Source organism: Fringilla coelebs (genome assembly GCF_963513975.1).
Source record: "Fringilla coelebs genome assembly, chromosome: 5".
NCBI classification, from domain to species: Eukaryota; Metazoa; Chordata; class Aves; order Passeriformes; family Fringillidae; genus Fringilla; species Fringilla coelebs.
The window spans coordinates 67,705,017-67,731,752 of NC_140033.1; the positions used below are offsets into that span (position 1 = coordinate 67,705,017).

Below are 26,736 nucleotides of genomic sequence, written 5' to 3' on the forward strand. Positions count from 1 at the left end.
CAAAAGGGAGTGACAGAGTTTTTAAAAATTAAATTACAAACACTACTGTTAATGTGTTTTCTTTGTTTTACTACCATGTGTCATCATTTAGCTGAGGCAGTAAATCACCTTGTGCCAGGTGAGTTCTGGGAGCTTGGAAGGGCTGCAGTGCTTATCCTAGGGAGTGTCTTACAGAGAATAATGGCATTATCCTATGGTGCTTAAGTCTGTGTAACTAGTCTTTCCTTATCTTTAGGAGTGAAGCAGTGTCCTAAATATGCTGTAGTTGTGGGTGTTGACTCCTGTGACATTGCACAGCTGCAGTGAATGCTGAAATAATGCTGCCTTCTAGTTCTCTTTGGGAGGATGGCAGGGCTGAGCTTCAGACTGGCACTAACTGGCCTCCTGTGGGGTTGGCTGCTGCTGGACTGGGGTGAAGGGAGCAGCTGAGGCTGCTCCTAGGGCTGTGTGGTAAGGCAGCAGCACATTGAATTGACTAAATCCTCATTTTGTGCTTCTAGACTGTGTTTAGAACCCTGCTTGCATTAAACTGCTAAGTCCTTTCTAAAAGCTGATGGAGCATTTAGAAGTTCTCTGTATTAAAAAACCCAACAGACCAAACTCTGTAGATGCTTTTCTCAGCTTATTTTAAGCACAGCAGGAACTCACTGATTCATCTACATGCTGATATTATGGATGCAGTCATTAAGCAGACTTTAAGTCATCATGGCAACTTCCTCTTTAAATGGAAGCTAATTTTAATGAAACCTTTAATTTGCATGCTACAAAAAATGTTGAAGGATTTCATTTATGAGATTGATAATCTCAATGAGACACACAACAGTATTTTCCAAGACCTCAAGTGTTCTATAGCTTTCCATTTTTTAGCTTTTGTTTTTGTGAACTGTGCAGTCTTAGGCAGAATGGGGCAGTAAGTATCCCCACAATGGTTCAACCATCATCTTCTGGTTAGATTTTACTATCCTTAGAGTCCTAATTTCTTAGGAAAAGGTCATCCCTCACTGAACTGTGAGTCATAGAAACTTTATGATAGAACTCAGACTGCCTATGCCTTTCCTGTTCATAATCTTCACTGCTTTCTTTCATTTGTGAACAACTATTTCAAGCTATTTGTACTTCTGTGTTGGCACCTTCCAGTTGCATTCAGTCAGTAGTACATTTTCAAAAAGACGTGACGCCCTGTAGTGGTGCTTTTGGATTAGCTTTTATCTTGCTTATCTTTGCATGCTCATTTAGGGCAAGCATATTTAGCACTGTGAGGATTCTGCATGAATGACATGGAAACATCTTAGTTCACTGGACAATCCCATTGTCATTTCAAGAAACAACAACTTCTATTTCTGCAGAGCTCTGAAGATCAGCTCTGCTGCTCAATGCAAATCTGACTTGCTGGAGGTGAAATGCATCTTTTATTTTTAACCTTAGTGAATACTTGGCAGTGAGTGCTGGTGAAGTAAATCCTCAAGGCCTGATGCAAGTTGGCAATCCTCTATCTTCTTTTATTAGGAGAGCCTTTTGCAAGCATCTTGGCCAAATGTGGTTCAGCCTGTTGTGTGGTTGTACTGTGTCCCAGAGCATTGCTCTCACAATGTCACAGAGGTGATGTAAGGACAGGTATTAGGCAATATTGGTGGTAGTGCAGCACACAGTGGCAATGCTATTGCTTAAATCTGGCTGAAAGGAGAACCAGTAAAACTTGCTGGTTAAACGTTTCATGAAATTGCCTAATCTGTGGAACTAACTAGGGCTGTTTCTACTGACTACCTGCTTGAAATGTGTGGAATAGCAGGCAGGGGGGGTGCCTGTGTGTAACTGTTGTTTATAAACACCTGCTTTGCTTGCTTGCATTTTTCTGGTTTTAGCTATAGTTTCAAATTGGTTGAGTGTACTTATTGTGGTCTAACCCCAGCAGGCAACCACGACCCACACAGCTGTTTGCTCACTCTGCCCCAGTGGGATGGGAGAGAAAATCATAAAAGAGAGAATCTGTGGGTTCAGATAAAGACAGTTCAATAAGTAAAGCAAAAGTTGTGGATACAAGCAAAGCAAACCAAGGAATTCATTCACCACTTCCCATGGGCAGGCAGGTGTTCAGCCATCCCATCAGGAAAGCCAGGCTCCATCACATGTAATGGTTACTTGGGAAGAATATTAGCTCTCCCCCAGCCAAAAGCAGCACAGTGCTGTACTGAAATTGTCTCTTATAGGTTGCCTTTTAAATTAAGATGCCCATTAGCTTCATTTCAAACTGTAGTTGTTGTTGCTTACTCTTTTCTTTCTTACATCAGTTTTGCCAAATGGCAGTGTGATTATGTCTTCATGTTTCTTGCATAAAAATAGAATTGTGAATTGGCTGCTTGAAAAACGAGAAAAACAGTTAAGATTTCAGTTCTGTGGCTTCCTGAATATTTGTTCCTGCTCTTAAAATCTAATTGCTCAACTTCTTCACTGAGCTTCCTGTGTAATGTTGCTAAACCTCCTCTTAATTCTCATGTGGCTCTTGTGTTTACCAAGTAAACAGCTGTGGCCATTTTAGCTGTTGCATCTCAGATGGAGGTAGCTGACCCTGCAGTGAAGGGAGCAGGAAGGTGGGGATGCCATCTGCTCTGCTCTCAGATTGTCACCTTACCATCCTGGGTGATTAAAGCACTGTGCCATACTGAACTCGGACAACTTGAGGTATCATTTAGTTCTGCAGAGTCTGTTACCTGCTCATTAGCAGCTCTCTCCTCTGAGGATTGCCAGGCAGCTGAGGGGATATAATATTACAAACTGCTGCAGCAAAATTAACTATAGCCCATTTGTCAGAGCTGAAAATTATCTTGCAGTGATCATATGTAAATGAAATGAGTTCCTGTAAGGACAGAATACATTATTTATTGGCTTTTTGGAGGTGACATTTTATTACAAAACTGCCAATATCAATTCCCTATCTTATATTTTTAATTTTCCCTCCTACATTATGACAAATTTCAGCATCTTTTATTGGGCAGTAAAATTCCAATTTAATTATGCATACTGGCAAGTTAAAACTTGTTAGATGGGTTGTCTTAATGTTATGTGTTAGTCACATCAGAGCACTTAGGTGCTACAGTAATGACACCAGGTGATTAGTGCCAAAAGAATAGATTGTCATTCAGAGTGATTCTGAAGCCTCAGCTGTGCCTTCACTCTCATAATACATTCTGATGCTTTCTGGCACTCAGGCTGCAAAGTTCTCTGGAGGTTGTGCCTCCCAAGGCTGCCACTGTCAAACAGGTCTCTCTGAACTGGCTGCTGAAGTGACGCCACACAGGGGTGTACAAAACAAATGGGTAACCAAAAACATTCTTGATGAGGGCTCAGATTAACTGAGTTGTCATCAATTTTCTGTAAATTTGATCAAATCTTTAGCATTTTGAGTTAAATTTACCCTGAATCCTTTTTGCAGTATTGTAAGTGTAGAAGACAGTTACTTTTCTGAGTAGGAACCATGGGTTATTGTTTTCTGGGGGATTTACCTGTTTTTGATTGCTCTGATGGAGTGAACAGTGTTTAAGTTTGTCTGCTCTAATTCCTAGCACAAGTAAAGATCCAAACCCATTCCTTGCAGTGATTGTGACCACGTTAATTTAAGCAAAGGAAGCATAATCACACTGTGTACTACTGCCCTCCTTGCAGTCTGTCTAAAATTAGTTGCTGCTTGAGCTTTACTTGATTGCTATTACTAGTACTTAATGTCCTAGTTTTGGTGAAACCTACTCTGGATGATTGAGCTTGGGTATGAGCTTCATACCTGCAAAAATGCAATAATTATAGAGTACGTGTGATAAGTAGTATATTTCTAAATAATATTAACAACCTGCTGCTTGCAGTTTTTTAGAAATAATTCATAAAAGTTGATTGTGGTTTTGTAGATTTACTGCTTTTTGAAGCTCACTTTCAGTCACCTTTCAAAATTGTGTTTAACTTGTGTTAAACACAAGGACATGAAACTGTTAGTGGTCTCAAGATGAGAATTCATTACCCATCAGTGTAGAAATGTGTGTAATTGATCCTGTGGGATTTTGGGCACATATAAAAGCAGTTGTCATAGCTGTTTGGTAGCTTGTAAGCAAGCTCTTCTTCCAGCCAACTTTTGCATTCCTCTTTTTAACTTCAGTTGAGTTACACAAACGATTTTTCTTTCAGAGCCAAGACATAATCAGCCAAACTGAACCAAGAGGAAAGAGAGTATTTGAGAAGGCCTCCAGCATCTCATGAACGAACCAACGGAACTCGATAATGCTGGTTCTGCAGAGCCAGGTCTGCGGCTCAGAAAAGGACACATGTCTGACCCTGCAACCACACAGGCAGCCTTGGAAGAGGACAGCTCTCAAGAGAGCCTTCTTCTAGTGGAGTCACCACTGTCTTCTGACCAGGAAAATGTAAGTCATATGATTTATTGCCTGTTAGGTTTTTAAGGAAAAATGAGTTTTGACCTAAGCGCTTCAGTGTTTTAATCTAACTTCTGGAAATGTGGACCATGAGCCAGCAACCTTTTAGTGCCTGCTAAATATCTGTAATAATACCAGGAAGGTTCCAGAAGTATTCAGTTGAATAAATGTATGGGAACTTGGGTGACAAGACTGGGCATAACTAGTTTTATCAGCTTTTATGTTTTTATTTTTTCCTCAAAGAAATGGGACTTGTACTGGTTTGTGTTCTGCCGAGATGCTGTTCATACAAAAAGCTTTTTGTTCTGTAATTTTCAATTAATTGTAAGTGAAAGGAGAAGTACTGGCTCTGACTGCATGTAATCAGAACCATGGCTAATTGGGATCTTTTTGATGATTAGGACAGAAGATCTGTTTGCAAGCATTCTTGCTGGAATTAGACTGAACAGTGCATGATATCCTATCTCAGACAGTAGCCAGCAACAGACTCACAAGGCAGAGCAAAAGGATGGGGAAGCCCCTTGTGTTACTTGCCTAGGACACTCTTCCAGTCTTTAGCAGTTGTTGGCTCACAGATTTTCTGAGCCAGTGGCAATGTCTGTAAGTTTTTTGGTGCATGAACTTCTGTAATTTTAGCAGCCACAACATGCAGAAAGGCATCCACAGCTTTATTAGGTGTTCTACAAAGACACAGTCTACAAAGACACTGGAAAAAAGTATCTTCTGGTTAGAGATTTCCAGAACTGTAATTAATGCTTCTCCCAGGATATATTCAGATGAATATCAGCATAGTTAAGTGGAAGAGGCATTCATCTTAGGCTCACTATCCAATTTATCATGGATTAATGAGTTTGCTGTATCAGCTCAGTCACAACAACTCTGTGGTTTTAGCCAGCAGCAAAAACATGCTGGTGCTACTTAATGTATGTTGGGCTGTGGCTGTAATTGCATTTGCCACAAGTCCTGGGTGTTTGCATGGCCCAGTGTCATGGATCAGCTGACATGAGAACTGGTATTTGCCTTCTCAGCTTGATGAGTTGGAGCCCTTACAGAATTTAGTTCCAAACATTCTTGTAATGAGAAGTCAGGATTGGTATTCATGTCTATTAAGCCAAGCCAATGCACTCACAGTTGTACTGCAATAACTTCTCTAGAACATTCTCAGTATCCTGACAAGGGAATCACCCAGTCTTTTTCCATTTTGTGGAAGATTGTGAAGCATGTGTTTAAGGTGCAAAGTCTTGGACAAAACTGGTTAGAAAAAGAAAAGCTGAGTTGTGCTAGCAGGTATTTTGAATTTACATGTTTCTCTGTTGGTGTGTTGGGATCATCTGCTTTGAAGGCTGTTTTCATTCTTGCCTCTGACTTTCCTGGTTGAATAATTAGAGTTACCTGTAGCCTGTGGATGGAATACTCAAGGTAAAAGTCCATAATTGATTATGTGCTTTAATTCTTTCTGTACATTTGCTTAGCTAAGCAGAAATTATCTGGCTGAATCAGTGTTGAATTCTAACATTTTGGCAATGAAACAGTTGAAATACTTTCATTCTCTCTTTCAGGCATTCATACCACATGTTGCCTTTTTGATTTTTTTGCTTTCATCCATACAACAAATGTTTGTGTTTTTTCATTTTGGTTCACTACAAATGTTTGACTTTCTCGTGTTTGATTTCTCTTTCCTGGTCTCCTGAAGTGCTGTCACAGAAATTTGTTTTTGCCATTTGGGTCTTGCTGTTACATCTTAATCTGCATCACTTTCTCTGCCATATATTGCCTTGCGCTTTTTAAATTTTTTTTTTCATCCTTTCATTCCTGTCCTCTGTGATTTCTTGGGTTTGTTAGTATGATGTCTTTAAATTGTATTTTGTCTTAAAAGGCTGAATAATTGATGCTTCTAATGGATCATCCCAAAACACTTTGCTGTCAAAAGTGCCAATATTGGCTTGCCAAATGGCCTTTATTATGTGATATTCTGCAGTGTTCCAGATAATCTGGAAAAAACATTATGCTATACATCTTCCTCTGCCTTGTGTGAGCCTCAGCACAGCTGTTGCTCAAATGTCAGCTTAGATTCCCTCTTCTGCTGTGCTGTGCATTCTGGCTCTGTGCATCTGTCTCAGCAGAGCGACGTGTGTTAGTTCATTAGCGTGACTTCTAAGTTCAAAAGCCTCATTTTCCTCTGGTCTGGAAGAGATTCATGTTCAGATAACAGTATTGTGAGGATATTGTTCTTGGCTAGGTGGCAACCAAGCTAAACATAGCCTCGTAAAGGTCTCAGGTAGTGCCCACTGTGAATGCAGCCACGGTGGAGCTGATGGCAACAATTCTGTGTTGGATGAGGGAAGGCAGTGAGGGCTGTGTCGTGTCTTGATGGTGGAACCACTGTTGTTGTTTAATATTCTTATAAATGCTTCTACTTAGGAAGAGCTTTTATCATAGTAGATATGTGTTCTAAAATGTACTGGGCCTAGGACTTGGGGTATTAGTGTAAAAAGATGTATATTTTTATCCTGTGATAATATGGCATTGTTTATCTTCCCAGTGCCTCCTATTACTGTGCTTATATCATTGCAGCTCTTATATAAAATCTTCTCCAAACTCTTCTATACAAGATTCCTTTCCCTACTTGTATATCCACTTCCTGCTCCACTTGTAGAAGTAAGCAGTCTGAGCTCTTAAGAGTTAGTAGTTGATGAATTTTTGATGAATTATTTTAATAGTCTTTTCTGAGAAGGAAGGCATAGAAGCATGTCATTATGTTGTTGTTCAGAATTAATTTCAATCTTCCTCACAGCTTGCATTGTATACTATGTACTTATAATTTTGATGGACCAAAATATTGGTCCTCATAAGTATTAAAGCTTTTTTTTTTTGCTAAGAAAATGAAGATGATATTAACAAATAAGATTTACTCCTAAAAGTTTTTTTTCTGAGGCTTTTGACCCTGGCACCTGGGAGGTTGCATAGCTGTGAACTGAAAATGAAAGATCCTACTTTCTGTAAATTGTGGCATTCAGTAGATACATGTAGCGAAGAATTACTGGCCATAAGCATAGAACATGCTTAGTCAAAATAACAATAACACAACTGCATCCTTCCGCCAGTGCTGTTAATTTGCCAATTTTATAACAATCCCTATGAGAAGATAAAAATCATATGACATCAATATCCTTTTTATACCTGAAATTCTCAGTCTGTATTTTATTCCATAACTGTTCTTTCCTGGAGTTCAAATATGTCCATGGATTATCCCCTCTTCCCAGTACCAGTTTCAAGGGCTAGATACACATCTCGCTGTCTTTAAATGTGAGATTAGTGTAGTGGCAGGTGAGTGGTGAGCCTTCTGTGACTTGGACCAATAGTAACCATTTGTCTGCATGATGAGCAGATTATGGTTTTGAGAAAAGCATCAAGCAAAAGCTGCATAATTCCTCTCATTCCTTCAGCAGTTTAAACTTCTTTTCCTTTTTCTGGTTACTACTATGTGCTGATAAGGCATTTTTCAGCAGGTGTTTTCCCTCCTGTGGCATCCTGGATTGCCTTGCCTTTGGGACAGCATTCTTTCTCCTGTCCCAGAGTCTCTGTGTCTTAACTGCCTTTGTAATTCCAGCAGTGATAGTTCCTAAAGAAATCTCTCCTACTGTGACTTTGTTAAGCTGACACAATCAAATGCATGTGACTTCTTGCCATGTGATGAATGGGCTCTTTATGCAGCCCTGAAACCCTGTGCTTGACTCTTTCCTTTTGTACTTTAACCTGTCAGTGACAGGAGGTAAACAACAGAACCATTTTCTTTGCCTTTGTTCCAGTCATGGGTTTTCCCCGTGCTTGGATGATGATTCCTTTCATCTTCCATGAAGTTGAGCTGTTGTGCAGTTGTCCTGTGAGGCACCAAAATGTGCCCATAAGGTGGAGAGCTGTTACTTTGAAGTGTTTGATAACCTACAGTAAGGTTCTGGGGGGAGGTTTGTGTAGACCTCAAGTTGAGAAGGAATTTGGGTAAATACTCCTCTGGATTGCTTTTCAGGGAGTGTGGGCTTTGAAGGGAGAACTTGGTTGACCTCTGACAAATTTCATGATATCTCCATGTACTTACAGGAATCTTTCTAGAGCATAAATACCAAAGTGACTTGAAGGAGGAAGGCAGAAGGATGTAACAGAACTTCAGGTACAAAAGAGAATTTTTAGAGTAATTTAGGGTGAGCAAATGACTCGAGGCTTTTAACTTGAATCATAAAACTTAAAACATATTCTGTTACAGAAGTGTTTACATATTAACTACAAGAGCAGACTACAGACAGAGTTTTTGGTATTGCAGAAGGATGCATGTAAATAAATGGAATTGTCTGTTTGACTCCTGGTGCATGCCAGCTGAGTGAAAAGACAGGTGAAGTCTTGAAGGTCAAAGAGAGACATTTGGGCCTTAAGAATAGTTTTTCTGGGGGTAAATATTTGTAAATTCTGATTGTGTGAAATTTCATCCTTTGTAGATCTACTTGCAAGTTTCAAACAATTTAGCTTTCTTTTCAGTCTGGCATTTTTCTATTGGTTCTTTGGGGTTATGATTGAGATCTTGGCATTTGCTTCTGGAATTCTTCCTCCATTGCATTGCAGGTTTTTTTGGTAAAGTGGGAATGGAAGAGGCCTGGTAAAATCAAGTTTGACTTCCCACCAAAGCACATTTCCTTTTGTTTTAAAGCTGATTGTGTTCAAATGTTGTTGTTCTGTAGATTTCTTTATCACCTCTTCCATTCTTTCATTTTTGCAACTCTTGGGAAGAAATGTTAATTCTTTGAAAGCATGTGAGTTGACATTTTGCTTCAGATCAAAAGATCTTAACATCTGCATTTCTCCTTCACTTGCTGTTCTAAGAACTGGAAGTAATGTGAATTTTACTCATACTGCTAGTCACTGAAGTAAATGCTTGAATAAAGTAATTTTTTTTTCTACAGAAAAGCATTTTTGGATACACAGAGCAGAATATCTCCAAGTATTCCCACTTGGACAGTATAAAGACAATGGGACATGTTTATAGAGATGGTTTCCAGGCCCCACTGGTGCCTCCCTCGCTGACATTGATGTGCCTGGGTTATGAACAGGCTGTGAGAGCTTGAAATTCTGCAGAAAAGGCAAACTGGGGATCCAGTCAGCCATGCATGGGCAGTGCCCAGGAGGCTGGTAACATGTAGGAAATAGCCATTCTCCATGTCTGCTCTGTCTCCCAGAAAACCCTCTGTGAAGGACCAAGGAATTTGTCCTAGGTGGTGGTTGTTGAGTTGCAGCTGGATTCAACTGTGTCCTCTTACTGGGGAGTGTTTCTGTCCTTTGAGAGGGCAAGTGTTGCTGCTCAGAGTTTGCTGCCTGTCAGCAGGTTTTGTAACCATTGCTTGCTGTGCTGTGTGTTGAAACTAGGAGAGGGAGGGAGTAGTTCTGTTTATAATTCACTGGCACAACAGTTTCCCTGCACAGGGGTTGGATTCCATGGGTTTTGCCTTTGTTCTCCTGGAGATCCTATCTGCCTGATTTGGGCAGCAGTGGGGGGGTGTGTCAACCTTTTACAGTGATATAAGAGGAAAAAAATAGTGTTGTACTGGTGGGTTAGCTTGCATCTTCCTCCAGCTGTTTCAGATTGATAGACTCTGCTGTTAAGTTCAGCAGTACACTTTCAATCTCTCTTTGTTTATTTTTGTAATAGAGCGTTTCTTTTTCCATAAGCCCAGCATGCTTGTTTTCTTTTTCTGTTGTCAGGATTAGCAATGGCAGAGGAGTAGAAAATGGCACATGAGACTCTTCTGCAGTACAAACAATTTCTACAGGCCCTTCCCAAACTACTGCTGAGCACATGGTGGCATTGAGACCCTGGGCCCTTGTCAGATATGGGCTTTGACAGAAAATCAGTATAAAATCATAAAATCAGCTCAGAGATTCAACAGACCCTTTTCATCTGAAGATATTTAAGAAGGGAGCTAGTTTAATCAGGGTGTTCTAGCAAGGCTTCTGCAAAATGTGACTTTGTCCTAGGACTATTTGCTAAATGAGTTTTGAATGTTAGTGCTTGTTTTTAATGAGTACCAGCAAGCAGTCACCCATGACCAGTTGTGTAAAGCTGTTTTCAAGTGCTGTATTAAATGGACTGTATCTCTTATAAGAAGGTGACCTACAAAAGAAAAACACTAAACTCCAGGAACCTCCAACTATTTGACATTTTGACCAATGGGCCTAAAGGGGTTTTGGCACTGTGCTAATGAAAGACTTTTCTTGGTCCAGTGACAGCAAAGGCAGCTTTGCACACCCTGCTTAGAGGTTTCCTTTTGGAAATTGGTGTGGCTGTGTTTACAAGCTTGTCAGGGAGAATGTGAGTTCTAAAGGACAAAGCTGTTACTTTAAAATAACTTGGTATGTGCAGAAGTTAGGGAAAGTCAGGGAAAATTTTATGATGCTGTTTGTTTCCAGTTTATTTCTCACAACTCAGAGAATATAAGTTGATGAAATTGTGAAAAATGTGCAACAGGCTTTTAGGAGAAATGGCATGGCAGCCTGCACTTATTGCTGCTTCCCCCTTAAGAAAGGCTGGTTGATAACAGGTCAGTTGACAGAATGGGCACTGAGGAGTTGCTGCTGAAAAAAAAGCAATCTGGCCAGCTGAAAGGGATGTTACAGAACTGCCATTAGAAAAATAACATTTTTATATTATAGCCTTGAACGTGTCTTGGCCATTATGGTGAAAGCTCTCGAGTTACTGAGTCTGGCATGCTGCCCCAAGGAACATAAAATGATTTGAATGTCATGTTAAGCACTATTAATAATTCATCTGATGAGATCAAGATAAACAAGAGCAAAAACTCAGAGTCATGTCTAGACTTTGTGACTTCAGTTTAATGTGGGGGATAACAGTGGTATTGTAAAGGCAGCAACATATGTTTTGTAACTTGAGTTTTAAGAAGAAAATAATGCCTAAGTGCCGTGTCATATAACATGCCATGACTCAGTGTTAATCAAGACATTTGCTTTTTCTGAGCTATCTTGCCTACCAAGGCACAGAGTTTTGCCAGGGCACTGATCAAGAAGACAGTGGGGGAGTGTCTGTCAACAGCTGAAGGAAGCAAGAATATTAGAACAAGTTCAGCCTGCATCATGCTTTGGAAATTCCTGTGGTGGTAGGTTTAGGGCACTGGTGACATCTTGGTGGTGAGTTGGCATCACAGACAGCTGAACTTTGAGACATGGGAGTTCATTAACTCCAGAGCTTAATACTGCAGAGGTATGTGCATGGTCAGTTAGGCTCCTGGGTAACTGAGTAATTAATGACTGTCTGAAAAGAAACTCTAATGCAGGAGACTTGTGCCCTTTCTGGGGCCCAGGAGAGTTTTACTGCAGTTGCTAGTTGTCCTGGTTTTGACTGAGATAGCTAATTTTCTTCCTTCTAGCTGGTACAATTCTCTGGTTTGGATTAAGGGTGAGAGGAACATTGATAACACTCTGATGTTTTAGTTGCTGCTTACCCTGAGTCAGGGACTGCTCTGTTCCATGCTGTGCCAGTGAGGAGAGGCCCAGGAGGCTGGCAGGGAGCGTGGCCAGGGCAGCTGACCTGGACTGGCCAAGGGGATATTCCATGGAGCATTGAGCCCAGTACATGAACTGGGGGGAGCTGGCTGGGAGCTGCTGGTCTCTGCTGGGAGACAGGATGGGCACTGGTCAGATGGGGGGAGGCAGAAAGTGACCACTTTTTAGAGTGAAAGGTGGCTCCATTCAGATTTCATTTATCTTTTAGCCTGCACACTCAAACGACAGCATTGACAGCGCTTTCTGAAGTGATGAACCAGAACTAATTTGTCACCTGTGCAAGGAGCAGTCATATGCAAACTCTGAAACTTTCTAGAAATATTTAAACTGACTTCAAGAAACTACAGACCTCAATAAAATGCACTTTGCTTGAAGTCCATTGAACATAACTTAGTCAAAAGTGGGGAAAATGTTTCTGGAATCTTTTTCTGCAATTATGACTTTTCTTCTGACAGGCTTTTCCATAGTAAGGACATTATTAAACAGCGTGTCTTTTGCCAAATTTGAGAGAGTGATAGTATAGAAACTGTTGGTCTGTGTGAGGAGGATAAGCTGTTGTAGTAGACAAGAGAAATATGTTGCATTTACTAGAGCAGGTTTTACTGCACTTTTCTCTGTAACAGAATCTTTGGCTGTGTGATCTGACATTTTTGGACTGCATTCAGACAAGAAATTCTTGTACGTGTAAACTTTTTTTTTACCTTTTGTGCCATTGCTATAAAAGTGAAATTTTACAGTTAAAGTTACTTTATGATAAGCACCGTGCAATTAAGCTCTTGGGTTTCTTGCTCTTTGTTTGCTCTGGTTCTCCAAGCCTTGGGTTTGGTATTAAACCTTTTTGATCCCTACCAAAATATGCTCTGGAATTTCTGTTTAGGTGATGATCTCTCCCTGGAAGTGTGTTGCTTGGTTCTCCATACAAAGTTATATTATTAAGTCTGATTTCTACCTTTTCATTTACATTCTTGTCTGTCACTGTTATCACAAAAGAAGCTGTAACGCTTAACAAAATGAAGTGAATATTGATAAACCAGCAAAGCTGGTTCCTTTGGATATTTTCACTTGTCCTTTGGATTTATTTTATTCTCTGGTACTGTTACTCAACTCAGATTGTGTTTATACATCTGTTGGATAATTTCCATCTCATTGGTACCTGTACTGGTTTTTAGTAGCTTTAACACTTTGTGAATTTGCAAAGGGAGTAGGATTAAAATTGGAACAATTGCTTGGTATTTCCATAGAGTTAAGTTAGAGTGTACATATCCAGAAGCCATGATTTTTGATTAATGTGAAAGACTGAGTGTAAACATTGCTGCATGTGTTCAGCAGAAGAGTGACAGCTGCTGATTGTAACAAGTTTGCTTGGTACAAACCAGGGGGTTTATTTAAAGATACTGTAAAATGCTCTGAAGACTTCACAGAATTGTTTAGTCAAATCTGAGATGCTTTAAAAGAGGTTGAGTAAATTAGATGATGTAAAAGAACATCTGAAACGTCAGCTGAGTGAAAATCCCTTTGGCTTATGGCCTAGAAACTACAAAAGCAAAAGTTATTCTTGAAGCACTTAATTCAGGATATACCATAGCTCATTTGAAGTGGGATTATCAGAGTTTTCTTCTGGGCTCTCATTTCTTGAACAGTTTTAGGCAAGTGATATTATTTACCCAATATGTTTCTCATTTCAAAATGATTCTGTGGGCAGGACTTACAAATAGTTGAAAATGTGTCCTAAAAGAATGTGCTTGCTTATGTTGTTACGGTCTAGAATTACTCATGAATTTCTGATACAGTCAGCTGAAGAGGAGAAAATAATGAGTCCTGAGATATGAAGGAAGTTGTCACAGTGGAAATATTACAATATGCCTTCTGAGCAGGAGAGTGGTATTCTTTCCTTTCAGTCATTGACTTAAGAACTGAAGGTCAGTAGACTCCTTCAGAGATCCAGGTGAAAAGTGGTTTTGGTGTTGCCCTCCAGTGTAGATTTCTGACTTTGAACAAGCACAGTTTGCTGTTCTTCCCAATAAGACCCTACAGGAGGGAGTCAAGAGAGGATGGGTGTTCCAGATCAGGCCTCCTTTTGCCTCCTTAGCAAGACAAGGACTAAGAAGCTGAGCTTTAGGTTTTACCCCTTGAATGCTAATTTTGAAGTTTAATGGCAGGAAGGAGATAGTAAAATCCATTCCATTTTTTGGCAGTAATCTGGACTGTGTATATGATATGAATTCCTTTTATCACCACAAGAAGCTCAGTAATGATTTGTTTGTAGGCACAGGGCCAAAATGCAGAGATTTTGGACTAGCTCAGAAATAGCTGTGCTCTTCAAGCTTTACAGTCTGTTCAAATTTAAGCCTTCCCATCATTCTAGAAATGGGAGTGTCTGCAGAGGGGGAAATGAACATTTTTTGGCTTTGAGTCACTGGGCAGACTGCAATGAATACAGGCTTTGATTCTGTAAGGGACCTTTTTTCCTTCAGTCCACCCAGTTGTGTAAATTGAGGGGTACTAACTTGTCCACCCCATTTGAGCTGGTTATTGTGTGCTGCTGGGGGAGGGAATTCTAGAGTAGCTAAAAGGCACAGCAGTGCTGCTTCTTTCAAATGCACTGGAACTGAAATGCCAGCCTTGCTTTTCCATAAGGCATGCTCTTGGAAACCAAAGGTTTCTTTAGTTTCTAAATTGTGCAGGCTATCATGAGCATTTCCTCCAGACCACCATGGCAGGGCACTTAGAATGGTTGATCTTTACAGCTGCCTTCTAACCCAACCCGTTCTATGTTCCTATGACCTTGAGTTAATTATTTATGATATTGAAAGCCCAGAATCCTGGAGAGCTCCATTAGTAGAAAAAGCCAGTAAAATTGATAGTGTGGGGCATCAATGTCAGTGAATGTTGTTGAGTCAGAATGAAACCAAATTTGCTTTTTATTCCTGTGCCTAACAGGAATTGTGCCTATTTTAGAAGGATATTAAAGCTATTTGCATCTTTCTGTTGCCTGGTGCCTTTCTGAATAGGACTAATGGGCTAACCTAGGCTGAGTGAGTGTATTTAATACTGTCTTTTTCTGCTGGAGAATCTGCTTAGAGCTGGTCAATATATCAATCATTGCTGTAAAATACAAGATATTGTTCAGAGGAATTGTTCCCTGGAATGATAAATGAAGGTGAGTAGATGGTACAAGGTACGTGGGTTAATTGTTAAGGCAGTCAAGTTTTCCTGGTGTGGACAAATGTGAGGTCATACCTAAAACCTGAAGGATGTGTAGTGTGTATTACATACCAGAAATTGCATTCTGGGTAAGCAAAATTGGGTCAAGAACTGGGATGGGGCCTCTTTAAAAGATGAAGATTCAGTGACTACTGAAAGGCTTGGGTATTGCAAGGCTTGGGTACAAGACAGGTATGAACATGTCATTTCTCTGTCAAAACCCCCAAAAATATTGAAGGCTCTGGATAGCTCACTGTAGGCTGGAAGAAGCCTCCTTTTCTTTATTCAAAAATGAGAATTTTAAGCTGCTTATTGAGTTAACTTGACAGAAGTAGTTAATAAGGCTTGACACCAGGGAGAGAGCTGTAATGTGGGACAAATGCAGAGCCAGCTCCCATCCCTGGCTTGGAAGTTCAGGGCATTAATCTGAACATTACTGATCATAACTTGTAGATAAAATAAGTGATATTATATACTATATTCTCAGCCACTTTGGATGGTATTATTGATACATCATCTTGATTTTAAAGTTGTTAACCATGGTGTGGGAATAGGAGGGGGAAAGTTGTTCTGGGAAGTCTGGAGGAGGCCAGTCTCCCTCTGTGCTGACTGTGGAGCTTTCTTGGCATGGCCATGGGGTGTGTGGCAGCTTTCTGCATTAAGTCTTGAGGGTGCAAAAAGCTCCTTCTCTCCTTCCTAGCTTCCTCCAGTTTGTTTACATTGGAAGTTGAAATGTTGAATAGAGTCTTTGATGGGCCATGAGCATTGTAGGAAGCAAACAGGAATGTAGAACTTCCATGGCCCCCTGCTTTTCTTCTCCATGGGAAGCTGGAGTGTATCAAAATATGCAGATGATGTGATAAGTCATGCAAGAGCAGAAAACTACCACACTGTTCCTGTAAAGTTATTAATGATGTGCACCAGCCTGATATCCCAGCTCAGTGGATTATTTTAGTTTTCCTTTTCATAATTCTCTTGGTACACCCTGAGGATATGGATGTTTCTCTTTATTTGAACTTGGCTTAAAACTCTGATCCCTGTTACTGCTTTTCTTTGATAACTTGCCTTTGTCTAACTGGCAGAAGTTTCATAGTAGTTTCTGAAATACCTTGAAAATCAAATGAATGAGTAAATTCCATACTGGATTACAAGCTGAACAGAAGTGTCAGTTAACAGAATAGATTTTCAGATTTGGAGCGCAAATTGAGGTGAAACATTTCTAACAAGGTAAATGGATGCCTCTCCTTGACTTACCTTTTATTACCCTGAAATGCCAGATACATTATGGAGGCATTAACACTGGCACAGTGACATTGAAACATAAAACAGGGAGTAATCCTTCCCTAGAGGTGGGAAGGCTGCAAGCCTCAGACTCCATATCTGGGATTTAATGAAGCGTGACTTAGAGGAGCACTGCTGGCTTCCAAACCTGCTGGAAACATATGCAGAACGGATTAGACATGTGAGTTGTTCTCAGATACCTAAGAATGTAATCATTTTTTTGCTTGTTCTTCTGAATTCTTTTCCCAGTGCTGTACAAGGAGAGATTTCTTTATTTGCCAAGAGCTCAAATCATAGCTTTGTATGGAAAACAGAATCACCTTCCTCTGTTCATCTTTCTACAAAGGGTTTTCTCTGGTTTTTTTTCCCTCCAGTCTTCTGAGGATAATAAACACAATGATGAGTCACCTCAAGAAGATGAAGGTTTTATGGGAATGTCACCTCTTCTACAAGCCCACCATGCTATGGAGAGAATGGAAGAATTTGTGTGTAAGGTAAGGGCACGTGGAAACTGCTGAAATAATTTCCTTTTTTAGGAAGCTCCAGTGGGCAGCAGACTGTACTTTTCTCACTGTCCCCATACGGGCATCTTGTGTTCTAAGTGCCAACACTGTGCTTCCTCAGCATCTGTCTGTCATAGAGGATTAAATTGTAGAGCTTGCAACAGGAGGGATTTACAACTGACACTCCAGAGCTGATCATGCAACTCAGGTGTGTCCCTTGAGAAACACCTGTGAGTGCAAAGCAGAACAAAAGCCTTCTGGTTTGAGGCACTTTGACTTACAAGGTCATTTGACCTGATTTCTTCAGAATTGCAAATATTTTGCTTTCCCAGCACCATTTGCATCTATTGTAGAATAAGCTTTGTCCCTGACTTGAAAACAATGCTGTATTGAAACCATACATAAGTAAATCCATTGTAGATTTTGGCATTGTTGACCTTGGCTCAATTTTTGCTACTTTTTAGAGCCACTGGTCTGTGTCAGTCTCTGGCCCTCCTTTATTGCTGAAAGGAATGCTGCCTCTTTATACACTGGTTCCTGCTGGTTTTATGAGCTATTTTGGATATTTTTACAGGGGGACCCTAGTGACTTCTTGGTCTTTTGTGTATGGATCATTTTGATTTGTTGCTTTTGTTGATTTTTTTTTTACTATGCATCTTTGTATCTCTTAAAATATTTCGTAGGGTGGATTGTGTAAAATGAATTCCCTCATTCTGTTTCTACCTCAATTCACATTTTTTGTTCATGAACTAAACCAGTTATTTTCTTGTTGAATGTATTTAAGAACCCAGTCTTTAACTGGGCTGGTTCTTCTGAATGGCTTTGTTTTGCTTCCATGCGCAAGTGTGGAGAATTGATTTAAAAACTCTGAGCTCTTGTTGTTGAAACTGAAATAAGAATGTAGCTTTTTAAACTCAGTGTTTCAGGAACCTTCAGCCTTGCTCCTGTAACTCTAGCCAGCCAGCAAGCCCAAGGAAGCCTGCAGAAACAGCCCCGGTACATAAAGCAGCTCCCTGCTCCCCCTGTCCTTGGCGGTGCTGCCACACTGAAGCCTCCATGTGTCTTGTGTTACTGAAGCAGTGCTGGAACATCTGTGCACACTTATTTCCTGTGGAGCCAGCTGCAAGAATAGCTCTGTGCACAAACCCCCTCTCTCCCTTTCAAGAAGAAATCCCATGGAATTGAGAGTCATGAGTCTGTTGCCTAAACTGCTCTGTCACTATTTGTTTGTGAGCTTGGGAGCATTTTTTCCCCAATCTGATTAAGGGGGTTGGACTCTTCTTGCTGGCCTCTCACCATTTCACATTTTCTGCCCCCCAAATGCTAGCAGATACACAGGTTGGCTTGTGGGGGAGGAACAGGCTTATTTATTTATTGGAGAGAACTAGGTGTAGGCTTCTTCAGTTAAATGGAGAATGTGGCCTGTAAAATAACAGAACGTGGAAGTGAATTAAATGTTTTCTCTTCCTTAGCAGTAAAAACACTCAATAGCCTTCCTGTCCAGTGGAATGCTGAAGTATTCCTTTCTCTGATGGTGCAGTTCATCATGGTGACTTTAGCATGGTATTTCAGGTGTAAAACCTGTTCCCCAGAGATGTTCCATCAACTCTCCTCTGTTTACTGTACTCACTCTTTACTAATATGGGTTTTCTGACTATTTCCATGCACTGAAGGAGCTCCAGTGCCTGCATTTCACTGAACTCTTGTTAACCCCCAGGTGTGGGAGGGCAGATGGAGAGTGATTCCCCACGACGTTCTGCCTGACTGGCTGAAGGACAATGACTACCTGCTGCACGGCCACAGACCACCCATGCCTTCCTTCCGGGCCTGCTTCAAGAGCATCTTCAGAATACACACAGAGACTGGCAACATCTGGACTCATCTCCTAGGTACTCTCAGCTTGCTTTCATCTAATCCTAAATCTCATCCAATGGTTTTGTTGCTCTCGAAGAAAAGACAGCAAGATAGAAAAGTCTGTGGGGTTGTCAGCATTAGCATTCCACTAATCACCTGTTAAATTACCAACTTGGTATTTCTCTCCTAATTTTATCCCATCAGAATTGGATTTGACTTGCTTAATTATGGCATACTGTACAAACAAATGCATTAAACATTTCCTAATCAATAAATCACTGTTAGATCCTTCTTTTCCCAATTGTTCATGTGTTAATGGGGATTGCCAAAGGAACACAAGTTGCAGCTTCTCTGAGTTGTGAGAGCCTTGAAGGGTAGAGGTGATGCTTGTAGAAAGAAAAGCTTTCAGTATGCATGAACTCTGCCTTGCTGTTTTTCAGGATGTGTGTTCTTCCTTTGTCTGGGAATCTTCTACATGTTCCGGCCAAACATGTCCTTCGTAGCACCTGTGCAGGAGAAAGTGGTTGTTGGGTTGTTCTTCTTGGGAGCCATACTCTGCCTCTCCTTCTCATGGCTCTTCCACACAGTTTATTGCCACTCAGAAGGTGTTTCCCGGCTCTTCTCCAAGTAAGTGCCTCGAGAACAGGGCAGGCCAAATAGGAAACAGGTGGGAAAACAGGACTGGGATTTGTGCCTGGAGCCCCAGTGTGGGAGTTGTTCATTTCATGACTGTTCCAAAGTACATGCAGAGTTGAGCAGAGATTTAATGCAGCTTCTTCTAATTATAGTTTGTTTCAACATGAGTTTTTGTGCTGTCATTTGAGTCTTAAAACTCCATCATTTTCTGCTGTTTGGCAGGCATGTGCTTGCATCTTGCTGCTGTAAGTAATATGCCTTGAGCTTAGTTGCAGGACTTTGAATTTTTAGTGCAACCGTTATTTCTTGTCATTTCAGCTGTTCTGACTTTGAACCTGAAACTTATGTAAGACAGTTCCACAGTGTGTATCAAGATGTCTTGGTCTTTTGGTTTTACTGCACGTTCTTTTTTTGGCTGGTTTCTGAATATCTGATATTTCCTAAAACTACTCAACCAGGATTCTGTAATCTGCAAGACCACCTGTAAAGTGGCCCAGCTGTTAAAGTCCCCTACTGAAAAATTACCTCCTTCACCTTTTGCAGGGGTATTTCATCAGGGTGTGGTAAAAAGCAGGGGCTGTGGATTTCCTTTTTTACATGGGTGCACAAAAAACCAGCATGGTTGAAAAATGGCAGCATTATTCCACTGCGGTAGCTGAAGCTGATGCCCAATTAACTGTTACTTGTCAGATACTGAAGTGTTTGCCCTGGCTGTGTTCTCAGAACATACTGTGTGTGTCTACCCTGTCTTTAGAGAGCTCTTGCAGTGCTTTCTTTCCTCAACTGAAACTAAAATGTGAGTTTTCCTCACAAAGCTCTGGTCTAAAGGCTGCTGAAGGTATTGCTGATATCTGTCTCAAAAATGGCCTTCCTGGCTCTCTGTAAGGTAATCCCTTGCTGTAGGTGGAAGAGTTGCTGTCAGGCCCTTAGCTGCAGCAGTGAGAAGTAGACAGTTGCTCTAGTAAAGAAGAGTGTGTAGGTGTGAGGATTTCCAAAGGTTCTCACTTCTTATGACGCTGATTTTTGTTTTCTTCTAGGCTGGATTATTCTGGCATTGCACTCCTCATAATGGGCAGCTTTGTACCATGGCTGTACTACTCCTTCTATTGCAACCCTCAGCCTTGCTTCATCTACTTGATTGTGATTTGTGTCCTGGGCATTGCAGCCATAATTGTCTCACAATGGGACATGTTTGCCACCCCTGAATACCGGGGTGTAAGGGCAGGTAAGACCTGAAATTAACTGTTTTGCTTCTTGACTGCCTTTCCTGCTTCCTGCTTGCCACTTGGAAAAACCACCTTGGGAAGACTCAAGGGAGTTTAATTTTATAGACCTAATATTCTTGAACTGGGAGCTTGGTGGGTTTTTTTTCAGCATTTATTATACCCAGCTGGATGCACAGATAAGGGCTGGTGCAAGTCCTGGAAGTGCATTCCTGAAATGGACAGTAACACATGCAGTAGGAAAGGTGGTGCAAAGGATTTCTAGCTGCATCTAGCAACTTTGTTCTCAAAAAATGACTGACTGTTTGGTGTGTGTATGTGTACTTGTCGTGCTTGTGCTTTTTTTTTAACACTAGACTCAGACACTAGCAAATCATTGAATGATTGAATTAATGTGAATGATTTGCTTGGATTAAACACAGAGTTAAGATAAAGACTGTTTTTTTTCTTCACATCATCAAAAGAACAAAACCAGATTTGGGCTCACATTTTGAGGTAGGAAGAAGGAGAGCTTTAGGGGGCAGCTATGGAATGTGCACACAGCTGGGTTGAATAGTAATATTTCTTGTTTCTTAACCTGCACATGCTGTCTACAATAAATCTAGATTTCCTGGACAGGTTTGAGTACCTTCAGAGCATTCAGCTTTCCAAACTTAAAATCTCTGTAGGGGACATAAATATTCCCCCCATGCCCCCTGTTTTTACAAGTTTTCTGTCCTTGCTGCTAAAATCTAAACAAATAATCAGTGTTCTCTTATATGGCAGATCAGATGAGCACAGATGCTGCTTTTCTGTTTGGTAGGAGTACTTGTGCAGCATATGATAAACAGTCTCTTTGTTGTGTCTCCTTGTCTTGCTCTTGAGCGTTGTGGTGAAGTGAGGCTCGGTCTGTGTGGTCTCAGTTCCCTCTACAGGCCAAGAGCAGGAACTGGCCTCACCTACACTGGAGCTGGCAGGCACAGTCAGTGAATGAAATATTCCAGCTATCTGGGGGACATGTAACTGAGTAGCTTCTGGTATATGAAGGAAGTTGTGCATTCTTTAGCTTCCTTTCCAGTAAATCTCTTCTGGGGACCTGCAGCTTCAAGAGCTGTCACCCCTCTGCTGCTTTGGCAAATGCTGAGTTTTCCTTCCGTAGCTTTTGTGTTTTCATTGTCTCCCTCTGCCACCATTGCCTTCAAACCTGACTCTCCCGCATTTTCTTTACCTCCCAGGAGTATTTCTAGGTCTGGGTCTTAGTGGGGTAATTCCCACTCTGCACTTTGTCATCTCTGAGGGGCTCCTGAAAGCAGCCACAATGGGGCAGATAGGCTGGCTGGCACTCATGGCATGCCTGTACATCACTGGTGCTGCACTCTATGCTGCCCGCATCCCGGAGAGATTCTTCCCTGGCAAGTGTGACATCTGGGTGAGTCTACTGAGTCACTGCTGAGGAGACAATTTGAAGGCTTGGTTCCCCTTGAGCCTGAAGGATGTTGTGTCAATGTTTTCTTACTGCACCAGAAGCAATAGGTCTTCAGGGGCCAAATGACTCTGGGCTCTCTGAGCCTGGCTTAGCTGGTGCCTCTCTTCCCAAGCTGGCACAACCTGGCTGGTCTGAGGTAACTGCTGGTGTGCAGATTCCCCTCAGTACATTCCTGGATAGCTTTAACAGATGGGCAAGGAACTGCAAACATTTTTTTGTGTGTGTGTGTGTTGAGGATCCTGCAAAGGCACATCTTTACCTTGCTTCTGTGCAGAGCAGTTCGTGGTCATTTCATTGATGTTCAGTGTGTTCTCTGGGATCTTCCCCATGTCTGGCTCCTCATCTTGTATAGCCAGTGAAAATGCTGGACAGATGGTAGGCTTTGGGGAATCTCTGGCCCAGAAGAAGGGATAGTGGGGTTAACAAGTGGGTGGGTGGGGGAAACTTGGTATGAGGGAAAGAATCATGGTGACTGGAGGAGAAATACCTGAGGAAGATGTAAGGAAAGAAGCTGGGTGGAGCAAGAGTAGAGATGAGGGGAAGTGGACCTTTGGAAGGCCACTGTCCTTGCACTTAGGATAGTTTAAGATCCCTAAAGAAGACTAGAAGTGAGAATGAGACCTGGGTTGTTTGAGCAGCTCGTGCACAGCACCAGTTTGCTTGGTTGCTTTGTTGCTATAATGAGCTAAGCTCCAAAAGCACTGGTGTACCACCAACTCTTTTCCAAGCTTCCCGTGAAGCCTGCAAATACACAGTTGTAGGAATATTTCGGGAGCATTATCCATGTTGGGATGGCTTCCCTCAGACAAGGGCATGCTTTGTCATGTAGCTCTCTCACAGTTTTCATTCTGCTCTACTCCAGTCAGTGAATCCTGGGCATTCATTCCAAACATCCAGTTGTTTCTAGGTTTTAATACAATATCACATTTGTCTGTTCTGTTTCTCTGTGGTAGAGAAATAAAATACCAGCATGCAGAATCCACTTGGTAAAACTTAGGCCTGTGACCAGAGCAGAGTTTGTGCCTGTTATCTGTATGAGAGGGCCATTTTTGTCCATGAACCACCAGTGTGTCTTGTGGAGGAACTAATTTTCAAAGTGTCCTGCTTAAGCCTTTTACCTAAGGTTCTGAAATTCTCCTTGTCCCTTTGCAAAGATGACTTAGAGCAGCTCTTTAGCACGTTTTTTGTTTGACCAGCGGGTTCAGATGACTCTGAAGTGAAGGGGGGAACGTGTGTGTGCAGAGAATGGAATTATTTTGCTAAAGATAGCAGAGGGAGAAGAAGGGATAGTGGGGTGAGCAAGTGGGTGGGTGGGGGAAACTTGATATGAGGGAAAGAATCATGGTGACTGGAGGAGAAATACCTGAGGAAGATGTAAGGAAAGAAGCTTTTTGGTTGACCAGCTGGTTCAGATGACTCTGAAGTGAAGGGGAGGACGTGTGTGTGCAGAGAATTGGATTCTTTTGCTAAAGATAGCAGAGGGGTGGGTTTAACTCTGCAGCTCGTGGCACCAGGCACTGCTCGGTGTCGCTGCGTTCTTCAGCTGAACGTGGGTCTGGGGGGCAGCGTGGAGCCCCGGCTGAACCCAGCTGTTTCCTTCTGCAGTTCCACTCCCACCAGCTGTTCCACGTGTTTGTCGTGGCTGGCGCCTTCGTGCACTTCCATGGGGTCTCCAACCTGCAGGAGTTCCGCTTCACGGTCGGAGGGGGCTGCTCAGAGGAGGAGGGGATGCAGTAGGAGCCGCCTGCAGCCCCAGGGCAGAACCGACCGAGAGCCGCCGGCGCGGGCCGAGCAGCCAGGCTTAGCAACAGGAATACCTAAGAAGAATCCAAGTTTCAGCTGATGAGGCATGGAGCTTCATGGGGATTCTGACTAACCAAGATAAATTCTATACCTCAAGCAATGGAATAAATCAATTTGAAGACCAGGAAATTCTGAAAACCTAATTTATTCTTGGGATCTACAGATTGAGCTACAGAGGACCCTTTCCAAATCGGCTTCTGTTCAATGCCATATTTATTTGTAGAATTGGGGAGGGATAGCTTAGCAGTTTCCTTTTTTTTAAAAAAAAAAAGAAAAAAAAAGTCAAGGTTAAATTTATATCCTCTCGGAGGGTTTGGGCGTTGATTTTAGATGCTCTTTTGGGAGAAAAACAAAATGTAAATAAGATTTCTAACTTTCTGTTTAAATAAAATTTATATAAATGTTTTAAACAATGGGTGGGGGGAAAAGGGTTTTTGTAAAGAATGCAACATGCAAGTACCACACACTGTTTCAATTTTGCACAAAATAAACGATTGCAGGAGGACCAGGTAAAATTCCCAGGAGTGAAGCTCGCTGGCCCTGTCGATTTTCCTAGTGGCCAGCATGCCCTGGGCAATGTGGGGTCCTGGCCAGCACCTGGAGTAGGCTCAGGACATGCACAGGAGGGTTGTGAAGGCTGGATTAATCATGCTGTCATCCAGGTCACGGTGTGAGCACATGGATTTGCTCCAGTGCCTGGAAAGGTGCATCTCTCCCTGCCTGAGTGGGGGGACAGCTGCATTCCCAGCCCGTGTGCAGTGGCAGGTTTGGGATCATGGATCCTACAGTTGGTTGGTTTGGGTCTCATCATAGGAACTGGAGCATGGTGGGATAACTGCATGTGAAATGGCAAACAGTCCAACTCCATCAGTGCCTGCCTAAGCCAGAGGCCCCCAGGGAGAGGATGGTTGCCATTTGCAAGCCTGCTTTGTTTGCTCTGAGGGATGATGGTAGTAGGCTTGTCAGGAGATCGTTGAGCATGTGAGGGGAAACAGAGGTGAGGTTAAGATGGACTGGAAAGAGGAAGCTGTGTGCTCCAGGACTTGGAGTTAACAGGCACTGCAGACCTCAGGCACATTACCATCCTGTGTGTCAGGCTCCATGTGCCAAGGCAGTTTGCAGGTTTCTCTTTTAAGGAGGAATAGATCCCTATTTTTTTGTAATAATTTTTTTTTTGGTCCTTAGGTCTGCTTTCCATCTGTGCTTTAGCAGTGGGACTGCTGGTATTTCTTAAGCCTAAACCTGAGAGTTCAGCTGGATTGCTGTGGTGCAGACACACCTCCTATATAAGGGGAGGCAAATACCCTTCTCCTGTGTAATTGATGTAGCTTGAGCTTTGGAGCCCAGTCAGAAGCCAGACTGAAGGAGAATCTTTGGAGTCATAAGGTGAAACTTGAACATTTTGTTTGTTATGGCACAGGTATTGCTTGGAGGCTTTAGCTGGAAATTCAGAGCAATTACCTCTCTCACAGATGAGTTAAACAGCTCATACCGTGCAGTATTTCACAGGGAAGGAAGGTAAAGGGTGGTTGGTTGTTGTGTGGGGTGGATTTTTGTTGTTGTTGTTAGGTTTTGGGTTTTTTTTAAGATTCCCTCAAGTTTCAGTTTTCATTCTTCAAGGGAAAGAGATGGATTGCAAAGATCTTCCCATCCCCTGGATGTCACAGTGTGTTTTGGGGAGTTGCTTTGTCTAATGGAGTCAGGTAGGAGCAGAATGCCCTCCTAAAGCTGAGTGGGCATTAAGGCTTCACCCCTGGAGTGGAGTAAAGCCTCTGAGAGCAAGGTCAGTTGCAGAAGGAGGTGCTGCAGCAGCCTGCAAGTTTAGAGGGATGTGTTCTCAGTAGGATCCTGACACTGGATGCCTGTAGGGCTGGAAGTGGTTTATCCCAGGTCTGTGGTATTGAAATGAAGGAAAGGGCAGTATTACCTTGGATGTAAGGGCTAGTAGCACTGGCATCCCAGACAGGCTGGGGAGGTGCCTGGAGGAAGTGCTGGTGTCTGAGCCAGGTGTGGTACATATCAGAATCAGAGCTGGCTGGAAGGTGCTTTGGGATACCTCTGAACAGTACCAGCAGAAGCAGCAGCCTCCATCCTGGATCATCCCACGTTCACTCCTCCAAGGGTGATTGTAACCTGGTCCTACACAGCACAGAACTATTACAAAAACACAGTACTCCACCTGCTATTCTTAACCCAGTCTCTCTGTTCAAGAAGTTTGTGTGTTCCAATAAAAACAACCTAGCTGTGCACTTTTCTGTAGCTTTTGCTGAGAACTCTTCCCAGGTTGGCACCTGAATGCCTTACTCTCAGCAGTCAGAGGCTTGCTTGCTCTGTGTGCAGGTTATTGCCATAGAATAGTTAGGACCTACAGCTTCTTTCCTTCCCCATTAAATAGTGGCCTTGTTCAGTATATTTTCTTTTTAACAATTGCTTACTGTTGGAAGCAATGAAGCACATTCTGGGGTTTTGATGGCTGGGGACTCTGGTGATGGTTCCATATAAGATGGGATCTTATTACTTGCTGTATTCTTAACTTCTGCTAATAAAAGAACCAAATTGATTATTGTCTGGTCTGGGTCTTTCTGCACTGTGTGGGCATGAGGGCACGAGGGTGCAAAGCACAAGAGCTGGGGGGAAGAGGGGATGATTGCTGGAGACTTCGGTGGTTGGGAGCAAAATTTTAGGTGAATTGAGATAAAGAAAATTTCAGGAGTCTTGGACTTAAATTCCTGGTGTAGAGGAAATGCCTCCTATCCTGTATGTGTGTAAAGGATTGATCATCTCCTCCT

The 26,736-nt window shown here is 42.0% G+C and overlaps 1 protein-coding gene across 3 annotated transcripts in view; it reads left to right on the plus strand.

The window, feature by feature from the left end:
* Positions 1–26,502, plus strand: part of ADIPOR2 (adiponectin receptor 2) — a 44,750-nt gene extending 18,248 nt beyond the window's left edge. For 2 of the 3 annotated variants that reach the window (XM_084206760.1, XM_084206761.1), the window contains exons 2-8: positions 4,171–4,406; positions 16,838–16,957; positions 18,684–18,855; positions 19,261–19,447; positions 20,494–20,681; positions 21,894–22,087; positions 23,750–26,502. In XM_084206760.1, the coding sequence (XP_084062886.1) occupies positions 4,239–4,406; positions 16,838–16,957; positions 18,684–18,855; positions 19,261–19,447; positions 20,494–20,681; positions 21,894–22,087; positions 23,750–23,881 (1,161 nt within the window). In that variant the 5' untranslated portion in view covers positions 4,171–4,238 and the 3' untranslated portion in view covers positions 23,882–26,502. The remainder of the gene's footprint in view (positions 1–4,170; positions 4,407–16,837; positions 16,958–18,683; positions 18,856–19,260; positions 19,448–20,493; positions 20,682–21,893; positions 22,088–23,749) is intronic. The other variant, XM_084206762.1, reaches the window with a different exon arrangement.
* The last annotated feature ends 234 nt before the right edge of the window (positions 26,503–26,736 follow it).